The 20,994-nt window shown below is 37.2% G+C and overlaps 2 protein-coding genes across 2 annotated transcripts; both read left to right on the top strand.

Moving 5' to 3' along the window:
• Nucleotides 1–680: 680 nt before the first annotated feature.
• LOC140889887 (secreted RxLR effector protein 161-like) lies at nt 681–1,430 on the top strand. The gene has a single exon (XM_073297628.1). It carries the CDS (start codon nt 681–683, stop codon nt 1,428–1,430), a length of 750 nt encoding a protein of 249 aa, XP_073153729.1.
• A 12,848-nt stretch (nt 1,431–14,278) lies between these two features.
• LOC140892184 (chaperone protein dnaJ 20, chloroplastic-like) lies at nt 14,279–15,350 on the top strand. The gene is made up of 2 exons (XM_073300980.1): nt 14,279–14,740; nt 15,009–15,350. Exons 1-2 carry the CDS (start codon nt 14,309–14,311, stop codon nt 15,135–15,137), a joined length of 561 nt encoding a protein of 186 aa, XP_073157081.1. The 5' UTR covers nt 14,279–14,308; the 3' UTR covers nt 15,138–15,350.
• The last annotated feature ends 5,644 nt before the right edge of the window (nt 15,351–20,994 follow it).

Below are 20,994 nucleotides of genomic sequence, written 5' to 3'. Positions count from 1 at the left end.
CCCTCGACCGACAAATCAAAACATCATAGGCACCCGATGGGTGTTTCGCAACAAATTGAATGAGGATGGGACAGTGGTAAGAAATAAAGCCCCACTGGTTGCTCAAGGATTCCGACAAGAGGAAGGCATTGACTTTGACGAATCATTCGCTCCAGTAGCAAGGCTTGAGGCTATCAGAATATTCCTTGCCTATGCTGCTTACAAAAACTTCAAAGTATATCAAATGGATGTCAAGTCAGCATTTCTCAATGGTCTACTTCAAGAAGAAGTATATGTTGAACAACCACCAGGTTTTATCAACTCTTTAACTCCTAATTTTGTTTTTAAGCTTGATAAAGCTCTTTATGGCTTAAAACAAGCACCGCGTGCATGGTATGATACGTTATCTCAATTCCTATTAGATCATGCCTTTACTATAGGAACGGTCGATAAGACTCTTTTTAAGTTTGTTAAAGGAGATCACATCTTACTCGTTCAAATATATGTAGATGATATTATATTTGGATCAACTAATCCTTGTCTATGCGAGAAATTTTCTAAGATGATGCAGGAACAGTTTGAAATGAGCATGATGGGAGAATTAAATTTCTTCCTCGGACTACAAGTCAAGCAGCTGGATAATGGCATCTTAATTCATAAATCAAACTAAGTACACCAAAGAACTTATCAAGAAGTTTGGTATGGAGAATTGTTCTGCCATTTCTACCCATATGAGTGCTTCTATTAAACTTGACAAAGATGAAGCAGGAGCACCAGTTGAGGTAACTACGTATCAAGGTCTAATCGGTTCATTACTTTATCTTAAGGCCAGTAGACCAGATATTATGTTTGCTGTATGTTTGTGTGCAAGATTTCAAGCAGCACCCAAGCAATCACATTACATTGCAGCCAAAAGGATTATTAAATATCTTAAAGGCACTACAAATGTGGGTCTTTGGTACTCCAAAGACTCAAAATTTAACCTTGTTGGTTATTCAGATGCAGATTATGCAGGTTGCAATATTGACAGTAAAAGCACTAGCGGATCGTGTCAATTTTTGGGAGATAGACTTATTTCATGGTTCAGTAAGAAGCAAACATCAATTGCCACCTCTACTGCTGAAGCAGAATACCTTGCAGCTGGTAGTTGCTGTGCTCAAATACTGTGGATACAACAACAACTTAGGGACTATGGAATCAAGTCAAATAAAGCTCCTATATTTTGTGACAACACGAGTGCTATTGCAATCACTCAAAATCCAGTGATGCATTCCAGAACCAAGCACATTGATGTGTGTCATCATTTCATTCATGAACACGTACTCAAAAAGGAGATTCAAATGATCTACGTACCTACTGACCAGCAGGCAGCAGATATTTTCACCAAGCCATTGCCGGACGCTAAGTTTTCTTATTTTCGCAATATTCTTGGTCTAATTGATTTAAACTAAGACAAGCATGAGTTTAGGGGGAATAATCATTTATTTCATTTCAAGCACAAAATACTTTCATTACATGGAGTGCTTAACCCTAACCCCTAGTGAGTCTGAAGTCATCATGAGCTGCAGAAATTCTGCTTCTCATTTCACGACTCCACTCTATCATCCAGACAGAGAGCAAGCCTTGACCATTGCAGACGTCATCCTCAAAACAGATATTCTGCATCTCGTCTCTTTCTGCCAACAACATCATGAGTCGAATAGCAGATGGCCTTAGCACCACACCAGTGCTCTGGGTTCGCAAGCAACGCTTGCACCATAGCAACCCTGCAGCAAGGCCTGGACTAAGAGGCACAACACCTGAACGATATTTACGGCGAATGGCCTCCATCATATGCCACACGCTCATGCCTCTTTCCACGACTCTGCTTCTGTAGATGGACTTTCGTCTTTTGAAATCGGATTCATCCATTTTTTGTTTGTTATTTGTTATTGTTTCAACTAAGCTATGATCTATTTACTTGTTTACATCACAGTATTTATAGGCGAAGAATACCGAAGGCCAGAGGTCATGAATGCCAACAGTTACCCACTGATTTATCTTCGAGAAAATCCGAAAGAGATACTGGCTCAGACTGTTGATAAGCCTATATTATCGATATTTGTGCACTCTTGCATTTATTTAAAAGCTTAAAATAGTTATTATTTGCAACAGTGATTTGTCATTATTAATATCTGTTTTCTTTCTCGATGATATCTCGTTTAATGTGTGATGTGACGTAACTTTATTGCTCGTTGCTTACTGTTTCATAAAAGCAGATAATGCGCAAAATAAATTTGTTTATTTCAAAAAAAGAGAGAAGGACATATTACATGAGAACCCTAAAGGCCTCAAGAGCTCTACCGATCTCCTTCTCCACCTCACTTTTCCAAGAGAGCATGAAGAACGTAAGCTCCCTGGTAGGAGAGCGAACGTAGCCAAGATCATCCGGCCGGATGCGCTCCAGTCCTTCTAGCTCTTTGTAGAGCAAGAGGAGCAACAGTCCCTCTGGACTGAAGACTAACATCGGGTCCGACGACCCCAGCTTGTCTTCATATTGCTGCACAAGGGCAGCATAGTCTCTCTCAGAATCATGAGGATGGCCAGTTGAGAGAAACAGACGCAGCTCTTCAATCGTTTCCATTTCTTCAACAACCTGGAAGAACACAACATCTTTGTACTCTCGAGACCTTACTCTCGTTAGAGCAGCGGCGAATTCTACTGCCAAATCACCTCCCGGACCCGGCATATTGTTTTTTGATTTATTGAATGATTTCTTATTGTTACACGACTGATATATTCACTTCATATTTATAGGCATAAAAAGGAGAAGGTGAAACATCGAGTGATATCAATCGTTTACTGAAAGGATCACGCATAAAATCATTACTCTGCAAATCGACGGCATGTCCAAAACATCACATATCCTGATGTCAGACAATCAAGACTGATTACAGTCATTGGAATTCGAATCCAACCACCTTATATTTTATTTTATTATATTATATTCATCGTCCTTACTTTAATTTACCGCGTATCTTTCACTCTCTCTCTTTTTCAAAATTAAAAAGTTTAGGTGACGTGGCACCATATTTACCGATTATTTCACACATCTCACACAAAAACTTGTCTTGCAAATCGAACTCATATTCACTTTTTGCATCTGCATTCTTCACAAACTATTGATCAAATATCTTGTTTGCAGAAAAACTCAAGGATGTCTATCCAAAAGACTTGTCTGGCTATTAATTTCGATGAAATCCATTCCATCCAAAATGCGAAAATTTCAGCCATGTTCAACATGATTGAAGCTTCAGGACTTTGCAAATTTCTTAGCTTTGGATCAACGGTCAACTATGATCTGGTCAAGGAATTCTTTGAATCCGTCCAAATACATCATGGAAGCATCATATGTATCATCAGAGGACAGAAGATCGAGTTCAATCAACGTTTCTTTGGCGATACTTTTAACTTGCCCACAACCGGTTTGATGAAATGCGCAGACTTACCTGACGGTAATGCAACCCACTGGGCAGCTCAATTCACACTTGATGGCTCACCCATTAAGGTCAATGACCTCAAACAAAGCTTGAAGCCAGCATACAGACTATTGGCTAACATAGTCGCAAAAACTCTTTTAGCCAAGGCTGGTTCCTATGACAAGATCACTATTGAAAAGCTTCAGTACATGGCCTCCATTGCCTCCCAGTTGAACTTTAACTGGTCTTCAATTCTTTACTCTACTTTATGTGAAATGATTAGAGGCAAATGACAATCGGAAGGTTTTGCACTACAGATATGTTATCTACTTGCAGCCCTAAACGTTGACTCCTCAGACTATGAAGTCCTTCATGCAGCCAAATGGTTAAATGCAGTCACAATCCCTCTGTTCTTAAACAAGAATCAGGTGACTTCTGACCAGCTCAGGACTATCAAACGAGAAATTGGGGCAGATCAACAAACTGCCAAAATCACTGCAGCTCCCCAAGTCAAGCGTACTTGACCGATCAGACAACCTGTTCAAGTGGACTCTGATCTGGAGGATGAGGTTAGTGACAATGCTCCCTTAGTTCAAGTATTCGCTCACCCCTCTCCATCCCAAAAAGCAAAAATGGCTCCCAAGCCATCTCACCCGAAACCAAAGAGGATCAAGTTGCTATCTATAGTTCACACCCCTACGTCTCAACTGACCACAGCAACCACTGAAGTCTCAACATCCGAAACACTACCTACTCACCCAATCCAAATTCCCCAAATAACTTCCGAACCAATTTACAGCACCATTGTTACCACATTACCCATTTCTCTGCCCTCACCGACTTCATAAGTTGATATTGCTGCCGTCATCAGTCAGCAAATCTTGAGAACACAAGAGTTGGTTGTGAAGACCCAGATTCCTCCACCAAAAGGAATCACTATCCAGGAACCCTCGTTCTCTGTACTGACCACAACTTCAACCGACCCTCAGGGCAAAGGAAAAGCACCTCTCATCCCATTTCAAAAAGCCCAATCCATAGGAAAAATGGAGGTTCTTATCATTATTTTTAGCATTCTCCGGGCTGTGTGGTTCAAACTACAGGAATTTGATGAATGGGTGCACTATCGTCTGAATGCTTCATATTCTAAGATCTTTCTTGAGAATAAACTGGAATACCTTTCCAAATTAGAAGACAAGATGTTCATTCTCACTGCCACATCAAGTCTTGAAACAGCACTCGGCAGATATAAGTTGGTGGACGTTCAGCTCCATGATAGTCTCGCCCGATATATTCTTGCCAAAAGAGAAGAGCACTATCAGCCGATGAACAAAACTGCCAAAGATAACACTGAAGTCATCTTACGTCTTAAGCAGTCAGTTGATGTCACTGACACCTTTTTAAGAGAATATCGTCTCAAATATTCCATCCCACTACCGGACGATGAATACATACAGGCGTATAACAACGAAGTTCAGGCCATGATCCCTTTTCTAGATTCTCATGATAACTCGGAAGCATCTGACTTTGTATTCTCAGCAGAGGAACAGGAATTTATTGCGGCACAAGACGAATGTCCCTTAGCATACTTTACGTTTGCTTCCTCATCAGCCGCTGAACCTACATCAAGTGCTGATCTCATCACAGACCCTCAACTGATTGACCCAATCACAACAGTTGATGGTGAAAATCTTCCTGAGATCCCACTCACATCAGTCTCAGATGTTATGCAATCAATTTTTGATGATGAACAACCAACATCTCCTCTTCTAGAGATCCATTCTGAAGACTCGCCTCAACCGACGACTGACGGCTTGCAGCCCTCCAGTCCAATTCACCAAACAGATCAGGTGATTGAAATCGATGTCTGTTCATCGATCGAGACCACCAAAGTCTCACCTCCAAAAGATCAAACTGCCACACTTGCTTCAAATTTAGTTCCTGACTCCGAACCAGCGAATTATGCTTTGGAACGCATCGTAGAAGATCTTCGCGTGACCACACAACGACTCAGCAATCGCATACAAGGACAAGATGCTAGCATTGACAACACAAGATCAGCGATTATGTCTCGTCTTAACAGTTTGTCTTTTGAACTCGGAAGATGCGTCACTGAGCTGAAAAACTACAAAGAACGCAATCTTCGAGCTATGGGTACTATTGCCGAACAGGTCTCTCAAATTGTTCGTCGCACGAATGAGCATACTTCAATGCAAATCTCAATTCTTCAGGCTGACTTAACCGCTCATATCGAATCCTGTATTGACACTTTTCAAACCACTGTCGGTGCTCAACTAGGAGAGATCATCTCTCATCTCACCTGTGGTGATGTCAAAAAGGGGAAAGTATCCAGAAAATTAGTTGACACCTCTCCACAGAGAATGCAAAGGAAGTAATGTACATTTTATGTATATTTTATTTACTTAACGCAATGTAGGTGTAATAGGTTTTCACTGCTACTTATCAATGATTGCTTGTAACATTAATTGTTTAATGCAATTCATCTTCGCAATGAATTCATTTCGTCTAATATCTTCTTTAAATGATTTTTGGGGCCTAGGTTTTGTCATCACCAAAAAGGGGGAAATTGTTGAATCCTGACTTTTGGTGATAACAAAACAATACTTTGTTGTTTAGTCGGCCGCCATTTATTTGTATAAGCAGCTACGTCAACCGAACAAAGACATATCTACCGACGTCAGCCAAAGCATGCAAAGCAGTTGTACGTCAACCGAACAAAGACATATCTACCGACGTCAGCCAAAGCATGCAAAGCAGTTGTACGTCAACCAAACAAAGACATATCTACCGACGTCAGCTAAAGCTTGTCAACCAACGAATAATGCAAAACAGTTGTATGTCAAACGGAACACAGACATACCTACCGATTGAGATATCTACCGAACTTCAAATACAAAAAGCTACACGCTACATTTCGAAATTACAGTTTCCCAGATCTCAGAAAGTGACAAGACAACTGAAAAATAAAAGGACGAAGCATTTAAGGATTCATCTGATAAAGTGAGAAAGCCTTCGAAATTCTAATTTTTTCTCTGCACGATCAGCGCGCTCGATCGGGTGAACTGGACGGATCGAGCGCGAGAAAGTATGCCAACTTACTGTCCCAATTTTTCATAGGCGCGCTCGATTGGGTGAACTGGACGGATCGAGCACGACACTTTTCTTCTCCAATTTCCTTTGCGCATCACAGCAGCGCAGATGGGCAATCCTGATGCGCTATCGCGCAGCCTCAACTCTCAACAGCGCATCATCCTTCTTCTTCATCAATGCGCAGTAGCTCTCCCCACAAGTGCGATAGCGCTTCAAATCTTCTCTCTTTTGTACAGTTAGAGCCCTTCGTTAGAGCGATAGCACTCCTTCAAGGGCGTTTCGTTAGAGCTGTTTGGTAGAACTGTTCGTTCTTGTTATTCTCTTTTCACTTCTAGCATCTGTCAATTCTTCACATGCATATTTTCTGGAAAATTCATTACATGATGAAATATACACAAAAACTTAATTAAACAAATGAATGCATGCACAAACGACAATAAAATGATACTAAAATATGCAACACAAACATGCCCATCAAATACCCCCACACTTAATCCTTGATGGCCCTCGAGCAAGTTATGCAAAAACAAAATGAAACAGAACAAACACATAAGCAAGGACGAATCACGCATAGCATAGCCTCAGAAAAAACAAATTTCATCTAAAACAAGTTTATAGTTACCCTCAATCATCAATGATACACCTGCAGTCGAATGCGAACGTGTGTGTGTCATGTTACCCCAGTTACATGCAACTTCAAAAGAACAAAGCTTCAAGACTGTTCGCTGACCTATAACAATTCAGTGCAAGCCTCACCATCAAGAACTCTCCTCCCAATAATCCTTCAACACAACATAACTTCCTTGAGAATAATTACGCACCGTCGGATTTTGCACCCGACATTTTTTAAAAGTCCTAATAATTACCCGCAGACTTAGCTATAACTAGATAGGATTCGTATTTCAATCCCCTCGTCTATAGCCCGGATGGAACTACAATCCCATTAGGTCCGCAAACTTAGCTATGAAATAGTGAATAGAATTTCATTCACATTTCACGCCCGGATGGAATTGTTATTTTTTTTTTAAAGAAAAACCCCATGTAATCCGCATACTTAGCCACAAACAAGATGAATAGTATTTCAAACATCTTGCTCGCAACCCGGATGGAGTTAATGTGTTTCCAAAAAACTGATTTTCTTTTTCATAAAACAAAAAATTTTAAGGTGCGCCCAAGAAAGTGTATGCCATATCAAAAAAAAAAATCATCAAGATTCAAGCACTATAAAGTTCCACAAACACCTATTGTCGTGCAATGGTCCAACAACCATCCACAAAATCTAATACATCACTACACTTCACTGGTTAAACATGCGTGCTTAAGAATATTCAACAATCAACCTATGGTTTCTCATGTCCAATCAAGAGTACAATTTTTTTTAAAAAAAATTTCAAAATATTTTCAAATTCATCTTCATAGGCTAGAAAGGCTAGAAATCATCCTTTACTTATGCACACAAAACACACATGAAACAATTTACGAACTATATGCAAATACGAAACAAAAACAAATGCAAGACAAAATAACAAATACTGAATGCACCACCCCCACACTTATCTAAAGCATTGCCCTCAATGCTCTAGCACTAAAAACACAACACACAACTCACAACACAAATAACAAAATGATAACGAGATGCAAAATTAAAACAGAACTCCCCTGGTTCAAGTGTTGACGTTGTCGTCCTCTTTGGCCTCAGGCTGAATAATGGAAGACTCTTATTGAAAATTGGACGGCAGATGGGGCGGCTAGGCTCCTGAAAACAAAGAAAATAAAACAAAAACAAAACAAAACAAAACAAAACAAAAAAAAATGAAATAAAGGAAAAAAACACTGGGTTGCCTCCCAGCCAGCGCTTGATTTTCAGTTATCGGCTTGACTCTCAGAAGCACTGCTCAAAGAGCGGCTGACGCCCAAAATAAGTGTCATATGACACCACAAATGGGTCTTGGTTCCATAAGCCCTCAAGCTTAGCTAGATATAAACAGTTAAAGCTCGTCACCGCATCAACACTCCATAGCGGCTGGTAAACATGGGAAGAGAACATCTCTGCGGGCTCTCGAAAACCAAAAGCTTTTGAAACTGGTACTGATGAACAAGAAAGGTCTTGGGGATATGTGTAGGATAATACTATCGATGACCTCATATCGATAAACTCTTGAACTCCATCATCCTCAAACTCAAGTGATAACATATTTCCATCATACGGTATTTCTTCTAGAACATCTTCCGACTGAGGTTCAATAAGAAGAGAAGACTCAAACGCCTCTAAATCTTCAGCATGATTTGATTCGCACTCCCAATCCTGGTTCTTTGAGGCATCATCATCGAACCAAATCGGGTTGGTCACTGCTTGAGTATCTTGCTTCACTTCCTGTTCTCGGTGTTCATGAACGATTGATCTCTTGATATTCTCTATTTTCTCCACAAGGTCGCATCTAGACTTTTTCAAATCTTCTACAGTTTTCACAGTCGATGCCACAAGCTTGCTCATGATATCTTCCAGCGGATGTAGGATCAACTGCGAACAACTTCCCTCCTCCTTTTGAAGCTCGAATGGTTGGTCTGTAAAATCTGGGTATTGAGATTGCGAATACCAGTAATAGTCAAACTCGGCCATATCATCCAATAGGCGTCTCATGGTATCATCATCTTGGCAAAATATTGAAATACCGATTGTGAAAGCTCCATAAATTACCCATCTTCTTGTCACTGCATCCAAACCATCAATAAAATATGTAAGAAGAGAATAGTTAGAAAAATCATGATACCGGAAGATGGTTACTAAATCTTTGAATCTCTTCCATCCTGCGTAGAATGGCTCTCCGTGTTGCTGGATAAAACTTGTGAATACTTGTCAATTTGACATCTCAAAGTATTACACCACAAAAATTCTTGCAAAAATAAAAAAAAAAACGGTGAAAAAATAAATAAATAAAAACAAAAACACAAATAAAATAAACGCCTTCACCGACAACGGCGCCAAAATTTGGTAGCGCTTAGTCGTATCACGCCCAAATTAACCCAACTCAGATTAACTAAATAAACATGTAGTAGCGAGAGTAGGGATCGTTTCCACGAGGAAAGTGAAATTTATTTGTGTTCTTAAAAATACTGAAAATAAATAAAAGGGGATTTTGAACTTTAAAAATCTACTATGCAAGAATTAAAATAAGGAAGATCAATAAATTAACGAGACTTGGTATCGGTCGACTACACCCTTGAAATCATTCACTCGATCATTGATTCCCTAAAAATAATTAATTCACATCGAATATTCATCATTGGAAATTTAATTCCTGTTTCAACTTAATTTAGTTAACTAGACACCAGCGTTCTAAGTTAACCCTTACCAATAAATTAACCCGATAACACCAATCTAGATTTAAACTCACGGTAGCATTCAAATGAGTAAAACTAATGAAGCTAGACAACACAAACACCAGCGGTTGTATTTAGTCTAGTCAATTTTTGTTCCTACGATTTAACAAATTCAACAACAGAAAATATTAATCATAGTTGCTTCACAAATCAGATGATTCAAAAATTAAGGATTTGAATTCTAATTTAGCTGTAGATTGTTCGAAAGAATTATCAGGTGATCAATCTAATAATCAAACACACAAGCATGAAATAAACCAGAACAACTCTTGATACTCGATAAAAATCAAACAATGAAAATCTGAATCTCACAAGATAAATAAATTCAAGGGTTCGTCTTCCTCAACCAAAAATAAAAACTAGAAGAATTAAAATCTAAGAACAAGAAAGATAAAACCTAGCCGCCAGATGTTTTTTCTGTGCTTGTAGCCGTCCTCTGCGTTCCCTTCAATCTGATGATCCCCCCTTTTACTTTTAAAGATCTTATTTATATGGTCTTGAAAGCCCACGAAATAAAGCCCGCAAAATAATAGTTTTAAAATTTCAAAATTCTAATTTTTTCTCTGCACGATCAGTGCGCTTGATCGGGTGAACTGGACGGATCGAGCGCGAGAAAGTATGCCAACTTACTGTCCCGATTTTTCATAGGCGCGCTCGATCGGGTGAACTGGACGGATCGAGCGTGACACTTTTCTTCTCCAATTTCCTTTGCGCATCACAGCAGCGCAGATGGGCAATCCTGATGTGCTATCGCGCAGCCTCAACTCTCAACAGCGCATCATCCTTCTTCTTCATCAAAGCGCAGTAGCTCTCCCCACAAGCGCGATAGCGCTTCAAATCTTCTCTCTTGTATACAGTTAGAGCCCTTCGTTAGAGCGATAGCACTCCTTCAAGGGCGCTTCGTTAGAGCTGTTCGGTAGAGCTGTTCATTAACAGCTCTAACGAACCGCTATACTTTTCCATCTTCTTTATTTGCTTCTCTTCTTCACTTCTTTTGCACCATAACAGATCTCTTGTTATTCTCTTTTCACTTCTAGCATCTGTCAATTCTTCATATGCATATTTTCTGGCAAATTCATTACATGCTACACAATAAAACCGGGAGCATGTTATGTAGACACGATGTATGAAATATACACAAAACTTAATTAAACAAATGAATGCATGCACAAACGACAATAAAATGATACTAAAATATGCAATACAAACATGCCCATCAGCATTCAATGTGAGAGACACATTGAATAGACAATTAAAGGCGCCCCCAGTACGAAATATTCAGAAAACTTTATCAGTAGGAAAATCTTACCGTTGGACAAAGAAGAAAGACGTTGAAAACAAAGGCTATATATATCAAAGCCTTTCTAGATAGAAAACACGACACAATAATGCTTATTGAGAATCTGTCTATCTGAGCTCTCGAACCTATCTTGAATACTCAACCGCTCAAAGAGAAAACCCTTAGCTTAAACAGCCTTATCCGACCTTCGAAGAGATCTTTTCCAGGGTTGCTCAAATCCAGATATCGTTTGAAGAACGCTACCTGATACAAGGATTTGAGAAGTCTTAAGTCCTCGAGAGACTAAGACAATCATCATCACCATCTGAAGAAAAGTTTGATAAGAGCTTTAAATCTTATCACTATGAATCTAGGAGTTCCATATTAGGCATTGGATAAGTCCTAACTTGGATCGGGTGTATTGCAAGATGTTGTAATAACCAAAGTCTTCTAGTGAATCCTTCCGAGGTGGAAGAAGGAGTGACGTAGGAGATTGAGCTCCGAACATCCAAGAAACATATCTGTGTCTACTTACGTTATTGCATTGCATCATTCCATGGATATCATCTAGCATATTGAGAGCTATTTCCGCACTAATCTTAGTTGCTCTTATATCTCTAGCAGGCTAAAAGAAAACCGGTCGAGTGAACTAACATTTACTCAACCATATTGCGTTAGATTTTAAAGACTACCATTATTGTGTATTCACCCCCCCTCTACACACGTTATCGATCCCCAACACACGGAAACCCTAATTTCGACCGAGTTCCTCCACCGAATTTGCTTCCTTTGATCTTCATTATCGTGAATCTGAGTTGCGATCAATTCAAAACAATAACTGGACTTCATACAAGTGAATTTCTAGTGGAATTTAAAGCAATCCTCAGTGTTTCATTCGGATTTCTAGGTGAATCCTGTATGACATGTTCAGATTTAACCTGTGATTTATTCTCAAAATCGAAAAAAAAAACAAAATATCGACGAAAAGGGTTACAAAATAAACGAAAGTTGGAGAAGAAAAAATTACTCACCAGACGGTGTAGAAAGTAGAGGAGAAACGACGAAAGTTGGGGAGGACAATATGTTGGATTTAGATTAGATTGAAGGGTATTTTGGTCAAAAATTTATAATAATTAACTTATCCCACTTTTAAAAATCATACCACACGTGATATTATTTACCACAAATATTACACATCTTTTCCTATCAACCTCCAATCAATTAAGTTATTAATCATTCAATTATCTCATCTCTGTACCAAACGGGACCTAAAACTACTCGAACCTGATAAAACATGATTTGTGTCTATCTTTACTCTGTACAAACAACGTCGTCAAAGAAAGTGTTCTACCAACTCGAGCACACATCCTCGAGTGTATCTTGGGCTTCGTAATTATTCTTATTGTTTGTTTTGGTGATACAATCAGGTACGACAACTGATTTATCCAAACCCAATCTAATCCAATCAATCAAACACCTAACCTTAATTATTAAGATTTGAATCCAATATCATTATGTTATTTGAGTCTTCACTCTTACCATATTGTGAGAAGATGCTTGGTGAATTTTTCCGAAATCATCATCATATCATGTGACAAAAGATGTGTGGTGTATGGATGGTACGGCCCACAGTAAGTACACCTGTATCAATAGTTAATAAGATAAAGCAAAGTGTTTTTTTTAAAGATTAAGATAAAGAAACGGTGAAGTACATCTTTCTTTCGGATTAGGATCCCCTACTGTGGGGGATCCCACGGTAGGGGGTGTTGTGGAGGAAATCGTTCCTCCACAGCACACGTCCTTTCCTTTTCTTTTTTTTTTTTTTCCTTTTGGTTTTGCTTGTTTTTTCTTTCTTTCAAGTTTTTTATTTTTTTTTATGCTTACTCAACAGGTTTCTTTTTTCTTCTTTTTTCTTTTTTTTATTTTTTTAAAAAATTGGCTTTTATTATTTTCTAATTTATCCAATTTTATTTCTTTTTACAAAAATTGTAGGGGCGGCAAACATTCTCGAAATTCCGATCCTTCCTGAATCGCATCTCATTCTTGTCCCGAAAAAATCCCAACACAACATTTTCTCGAATCGAGTTTTTGCGATTTTTCCGTTTTGATTAATATTGGGAGAAGGATCGGGATTAAAACCTTATCCCGACGGAATTCTCGACCCGTCCTCAAATAATATTATAATATATTTTATTAATAATTTTATTAATAGATTGAACTAAATATTATTGTGTTTCAACTCATATAACAATTAATTGTCAACTTAATTCACATAATAATTATACGATACACCGTATGATGTTATTCTTTTAAAAAAAAAACTTGAAGCATTATCATGAATATTTTAGTATTATATGTTTTAAGTCGAATATTTATTTTATATTTATAAATAGTATTTTTTTAAAAAAATAAATAATCACTTTTTTTTTGTGTTTTTTGAACGAAATCTTGAAAATGAAAAAAAAAATCGGAATTTTCTCTCCCTGCTCGAGGGATCCCGAATGTTCACGGTCCCAAATATTCATCTCCCAAAATATGTTGAGTTCGGGATCTTGGTCATTTTAATAGGCGGATAAAAATACAATTTCATAAATAAATTTATTATTTAATTTTTAATAAATATTATTTGCTACTTATAACTAATCTTTCACAATTAAAATATTAAAAAAAATTAAATTTTAAAAATTTCAATTGAAAAGGGAAAAAAATAGATGAATTGAACATGTAGAAATTGAGGGAAAATTGTTTTTTTTTAAAAAAAGGATAAAAAAATTTTTGAAAAGAAAAATTGGATGAGTTAGAAAATAAAAAAGCCAATTTTGTTGGTTTAAAAAAAAATAGAAGAAAAATAAAAATACAAAAACTTGTAAAAAAAATAAAAAAGGAAACAAACGAAAAAAGAAGAAGGAAAAGGACGTGTGAACCTCCACAACACCCTCTACAGTACAGTAGGGGATTCTGATCCCTATCTTTCGAACTTATCCATTCTAGCGGTTTTGCCATGTCATGCATCCACTCTTTTTCCCTATATATATATATATATAAATATAATAAACAAATGCCCAATATTGGATAAGAAGGAAAGAAACACATCAGCCAAATTATGAACATCAGCGTTGTTTCAAGCAGACAGTTAGCAGTAACACAGCCCATTTCCTCCTTTTATCACTACTCAAAATCGCCCATTTCGATCAGATTCTCATCCGGGCCCGGCAGAGCCCGACCCAAGATCGGAATCCGGGCCTTCTACACGCCCGTTCAAACCAGCTCGGAGACGCTGTACGAATTGCTGGGGGTCACAGAGAAGGGTACGGTTTCGGAAATCAAGAAAGCGTACAAAACAATGGCGAGAAAATATCATCCGGACGTTTCCCCTGCGGACAGAGTGGATGAGCATACGCGGAGGTTTATCATGGTGCAACAAGCCTACGAAACCCTTTCGAATCCAAACACCAGAGCTTCTTACGATCAAGACTTGGCTAAGGGGTTCAAATTTGGTGGTTTTTCGACTGCAAAATCGTACCAGCATGACCAGGTAGGTAATCATGTTCGATATGTATATAAAAATACAGATTTGAACTATGTTCTTCGACTTCGCTAGCTAACTTTTCGAGATGAGTTAAGACTCAATTAGTTCGTAATTTATATTAGAGTTCAAACTCATTATTATGTATGTGTTTGACTAACTTGAGATTTTGCTAGTTAAATGTTTCACATGGATATGAAATCTTTCAAAATTCTAAATACAATCCCAGTTACGGCCAAGTCCATGAATTTACAGTTTTATATATTCTTATAAACAGGGAATGGAGGAAGCAGGGGAGTGGAAAAAGAGGTGGCAGAGTCAATTAGATGAGCTGAAGAGAAGAAACATCAACAAGGGTTCGACAGGAAACAACATGTCTTGGGGTGCTCGAATGCGCAATCGATGACACTCCTATATATGTACTAGAGATATTAACCATAGACTAACCAAAATATTGTATGTACAAATGTATCGTTTGGTTAGTTTCATTAGATTAATTAATAATTTTAATATGAGCTAGAGCTAAAGCTAAAGTAGATAAAAGCTGATGAGGACCAATAATATGGTATGGTTATATATGTGACATCTGGTGTCAAATATATGGTTGATTGCTTTTGTATTTTTTCTTGTATCGACCGAAATATCTTCACTATGGGTGATATATATATATATATATATATATATATATATATATATATATATATATATATATATATATATAGTTTTGATATCACGCACTCTGGTACGTAAGATTTGCGTGAGCGATCACTAAAACTCGTTAGTGGGTTTCAGTGTTTCATTTTGTTTACAGATCATTGAAACTCATCGGTGGATTTTAGTGGTCGCTCATGAAAAATCATGCATGCTAAAGTGTGTGGTATCAAAATTATATATACAAATATATACCAAATTCATAGACATGTTTTTTCATCTATTTCTATTATAAAAGTATGAATCCTAAGCAAATTTTTACATCATGTATTTACTACATTGTTCAAAAACTATGAATGATTTGTATTAATTGCATGTACATTGAGTGGAATTAATTTTTACTATAAAAATATGAATGATTGAAATAGTTTTTACATTATGTATTTACTACATTGCCCAAAACGTACAAAGAATGATTTGTATTAATTGCATGGACATTGAGTGGAAAAATAGTGTAAAATTTAGGATCAAATTTGGGAGATAGAATTTTTGAAAATTAATGTGTTCTTATTCATTTAAATTGTGCTTTTTTTTTTTTACCCATTCGGCCATTCAATACATCATTTTAATGGTTTTCATCATATTCATAAACTCATTCTCAAGAAAACAATAATGAGAAGAAAATTAATATATATATATATATATATATTTAAAGTATTTCTACTGTTAGCGTTTAGTCATGTCGCGCCCAAATTAATCCAACTCAGATTAATTAAATAAACATGTAGTAGCGAGAGTAGGGATCATTCCCACGAGGAAAGTGAAATTTATTTGTGTTCTTAAAAATATTGAAAATAAATAAAATGGGATTTTAGATTTTAAAAACTACTATGCAAGAATTAAAATAAGAAAGATCAATAAACTAACGAGACTTGGTATCGGTCGACTACACCCTTGAAATTATTCATTCGATCACCGATTCCCTAAAAATAATTAATTCACTTTGAATATTCAACATTGAAAATCTAATTCCTGTTCCACCTTAATCTTAGTTAATTAGACACCAACGTTCTAGATTAACTCTTACCAATAAATCAACCCAAATACCAGCGATCTAGATTTAAATCTAAGGTAGCATTCATATGAGTGAAACTGATGAATCTAGACAACACATGCACCAACGGATGTATTTAGCCTAGTCAATTGTTGTTCCTATGATTTAACAAATTCAACAGCAGAAAATATTAATCATAGTTGCTTAAAAAATAAGATGATTCAAACAATTACGGATTTGAATTCTAATTTAGCTGTAGATTGTACGAAAGAATTATCAGGTGATCAATCTAATAATCAAACACACAAGCATGAAATAAATCAGAACAACTCTTGATACTCAAATTGAATTAAATACTAAAAAAACTGAATCTCACAAATATAATAAAATCAAGGGTTTCGTCTTCCTTAACCAAGTACAAAAACTAAGAAAGAGTTGAATAAGAAACTAAATCTAAGAATTGGAAAGATAAAACCTAGTCGCCAGAGCGTTTTTCGCGTTCCAAGCCGTCCAATCTGATGATTGATGCGGAATCGAGACCTAATAAAAGTCTAGAGTCTAAAATAAAAGATTTCCTAAAAATAAAAATTCTTCCAGAACAGACCCGCTCGCTCGATCGGTAAAGATTGACCGATCGAGCGAGCTAAAATTATCCAGCTACTGTTTTCATACTTTTTTGGCCGCTCGATCGGTAAAATGTTGCAGATCGAGCGAGTAGCTTTTTTTTCCAACGAGCAGCGATTTTGGAAAATTCATATCTGAAGATCTAGCCGTCGGATTGAGCTGAAATTTGGACAGCAACTTTAAACATCTTGAATTTCATTCTGAACGGTGAATATCGGATTTGGAGCTTTCTAAAATTAAAAATAATTTTTGGATCATTGCTGCTCCGTAATTCTTCTCTTATCTCGCTCTTTCCTTCCATCTTTAGCTCATTTTCTTCACTTTTTCTATATCAAATCACATACAATGATTAGTAACTATAACATGAATTTAATCAATCAAAATACACCTAATCATCACAAATTAACTCAATCAAACATAGGAAAATACCATCACATCAAACTCTCCCTACTTAATCCTTGCTCGCCCTCGAGCAACACAAAACCAAAATAAGTTCGAACTCATAATCCATAACAAAAATAACCATGATCTTCACATTTGTGCCTCAGCAATTAACTCAATGCATGATCAAGAAAGGCGTTAAAATACTAACAACGGAACAAGTTCAATATCCAGATATTTCAACTCGAGATATAGCCTCGAACGTGTGTGTGTGTATGGTCATTAGCCAGTGTCATGCACACTTCACAGATCCATTCAATGTAAAACCCCACAACAGCTCAAGTTGCACACCAACAAATCAAATTAAACCATTGAGAAATTTTATAGTCTTTTCACTTGTCCGAGTAATTGCGTCCGGTTATCCTCAACTCCGTACATTCTCCTCCATATTTAGCTCTTGAAATTTATAAGACTAGAATTTCAATCCTCATTCCAATGCCTCCCCTCACCTTACTAACTCCATTCTTTACTTTTTTTTCTTTTTTTTTTCTTTTTTTTTTCGAATAAGCTCAAAAGGGAGGTTGATAGGCTAGCGACTTCCTAAGACTATCACAAGGCTCACATGACCTTCACTATGTCATATACAATTCACAAGCCATGACTCATGCGTGCTAAAGAATATTCAAGAACCACATCAAAGTTTAATTTGCATTGGATATCAAAGTGTTCCAAAGTTAGCAAATAATCTGTTTTCAAAAGCATGCACGTCATCAATTAGATATCATCATGAGCTAGTGAAATTCAACAGTCAAATTCATCACAAACTATGAGCTCTAAAATTTTTTTTTTCTCATAAAAACGGCTAAATTCTCTCAATGAATGGCTAAGTCCTCTCCCCATACTTAAAATCTTACATTGTCCCCAATGTAAGTAAAAATGCAAAACAAAAATAAATAAAAACTAAGAATGAAAGAAAATACTCCCCTTGGGTTGCCTCCCAAGCAGCGCTTGATTTTCAGTCTTCAGCTTGACCCTCAGAAGCACTCCTCAAAGAGCGGCTGATGCCCAAAATAAGTGTCATATGACACCACAAATGGGTCTTTGTTCCATGTGCCCTTAAGCTTGGATAGATGTATATAAGTTAAGCTCATCACCTTAACAACACTCCATAACGACTGGTAAAAATGGGAAGAGAACATCTCGGTGGGCTCTAGGAAGCCAACATCTTTTGAAACTGGTACCGATGGAAAAGAAGGATTTTGGGGATGTGTGTATGATAATACTATCGATGAGCTCAAATCGATAGACTCTTGAACTCTGTCATCCTCAAACTCGAGTGGCAAAATATTTCCATCATACCTTATTTCTTCCATAACATCTTCCGACTGCGGTTGAATAATAAGAGAAGACTCAAACGCCTCTAAATCTTCAGCATGATTTTGTTCGCACTCCCAATCCTGGTTCTCTGAGTCATCATCATCGAACCAAATCGGGTTGGTCACTGCTTGAGTATCTTTCTCCACTTCCTGTTCTCGGTGTTCATGGAGGATTGATCTCTTGATATTCTCTATGTGCTCCAAAAGTTGACATCTAGAATTTTTTAGATCTTCTACAGTTTCCTCAGTCGATGCCACAAGCTTGCTCATTATATCCTCTAGCGGGTGTAAGATCAATTGAGAACAACTTTCCTCCTCCTTTTGAAGCTCGAATGGTTGGTCTATAAAATCCGGGTATTGAGTATCTTGTGGGTATTAGTGCCTCCATTCTTGTGGTGTGAGATCCCAATATCGGTAATAGTCAAATTCTGCCATATCATCCAACAGGTGCATCATACTATCATCATCTTGGCAAAATAGTGAACTACTAGTTGTGAAAGCTCCATCAATTACCCATATTCTTGTCACTGCATCCAAACCATTAAGAAAAAATGTAAGGAGAGAATAGTTAGAAAAATCACGATACCGGAAAATGGTTGCCAAATCCTTGAATCTCCCCCATGCTGCGTAGAAAGGCTCTCTGTGTTGCTGGATAAAACTAGTGAATACTTGTCGATTTGACATCTCAAAGTATTACACCACAAAAATTCTTGCAAAAACAGAAAAAAACGGTGAAAGAAAGAAAAAAATTAAAAAAAAACACAAATAAATTTAACGCCCCGGCAACGGCGCCAAAATTTGTTAGCGCTTAGTCGTGTCGCGCTCAAATTAACCCAACTCAGATTAACTAAATAAACATGTAGTAGCGAGAGTAGGGATCGTTCCCACGAGGAAAGTGAAATTTATTTGTGTTCTTAAAAATATTGGAAATAAATAAAAGGGGATTTTAGATTTTAAAAACTACTATGCAAGAATTAAAATAAGGAAGATCAATAAACTAACAAGACTTGGTATCGGTCGACTACACCCTTGAAATTATTCATTCGATCATCGATTCCATAAAAATAATTAATTCACTTTGAATATTCATCATTGAAATTCTAATTCCTGTTCCACCTTAATCTTAGTTAATTAGACACCATCGTTCTAGATTAACCCTTACCAATAAATAAACTCAAATACCAGCGATCTAGATTTAAATCTAAGGTAGCATTCATATGAGTGAAACTGATGAATCTAGACAACACATGCACCAGCGGATGTATTTAGCAAGATCTGGAGGCATTATCTTAATGGTGAGAAATTTGAAATATTTACGGATCACAAGAGTCTGAAGTATTTATTCACTCAGGCTGAGTTGAATATGCGACAGAGACTCTTGATGGACTTACTGAAAGATTATGATTGCGAGATAAATATCATCCAGGTTCTGCTAATCTTACTGCTGATGCCTTGAGTCGGCAGGTGAGACTTTCTGCACTTCAGAATAGTGAATTATCTCATATGATTCAGGAATGTTGTTCATTGATTTTCACACTCAAGCACAAGAAAGGAAGAGATGGAATTCGTTTGTATACTATTTTATCTGAGCCAGCTTTGTATTCTCGGATTAGAGACGTTCAGATAGCTGATGTTAAGACTCAGCGATTGACACGTCTAGCCAAAGGAGTTAATACATCTGGATTCCATTATCAGGCAAATGGTTTATTGTGCTTATCAAATCGAGTGGTTGTACCTGATGTTGCGGAGCTCAGGAACAATATTCTTTCTCAAGTTCACAGGAGTCGATTGTCAGTTCATCCTGGAAGCATGAAAATATATAATGACTTGCAAACTAGATTCTGGTGGAAGGGGATAAAGCGAAGTGTATATCAATTTGTTTCTCGATATTTGGTTTGTCAACAGGTCAAGGCTGAACACTGATGACCAGGTGGATTACTGCAGAATCTTGAGATTCTCGAATGAAAGTGGGAGCACGTGACTATGGATTTTGTCACCAACTTGCATATGACTTCACGTTAGTGTGATGCTATATGAATCGTTGTTTGCCATTTGACAAAATCAGCACATTTCATTCCTTACAACCGGGAGTATTCTTATGATCGCATGACACACTTATATATCCAGTAGATAGTGCGATTGCATGGGATTCCAGTGAGCATATTCAGTGATAGAGA

The sequence above is a fragment of the Henckelia pumila genome, chromosome 3 (assembly GCF_033568475.1).
Source record: "Henckelia pumila isolate YLH828 chromosome 3, ASM3356847v2, whole genome shotgun sequence".
Classification (NCBI taxonomy): domain Eukaryota; kingdom Viridiplantae; phylum Streptophyta; class Magnoliopsida; order Lamiales; family Gesneriaceae; genus Henckelia; species Henckelia pumila.
This window is presented reverse-complemented; position numbering and strand designations above follow the sequence as displayed.

Coding starts and splice junctions, on each gene's coding strand:
- LOC140889887 (XM_073297628.1), top strand. CDS start 681: ATGGAGAATTGTTCTGCCATTTCTACCCATATGAGTGCTTCTATTAAA.
- LOC140892184 (XM_073300980.1), top strand. CDS start 14,309: ATGAACATCAGCGTTGTTTCAAGCAGACAGTTAGCAGTAACACAGCCC. Junction 14,741..15,008: donor AATCGTACCAGCATGACCAG/GTAGGTAATCAT, acceptor TCTTATAAACAG/GGAATGGAGGAAGCAGGGGA.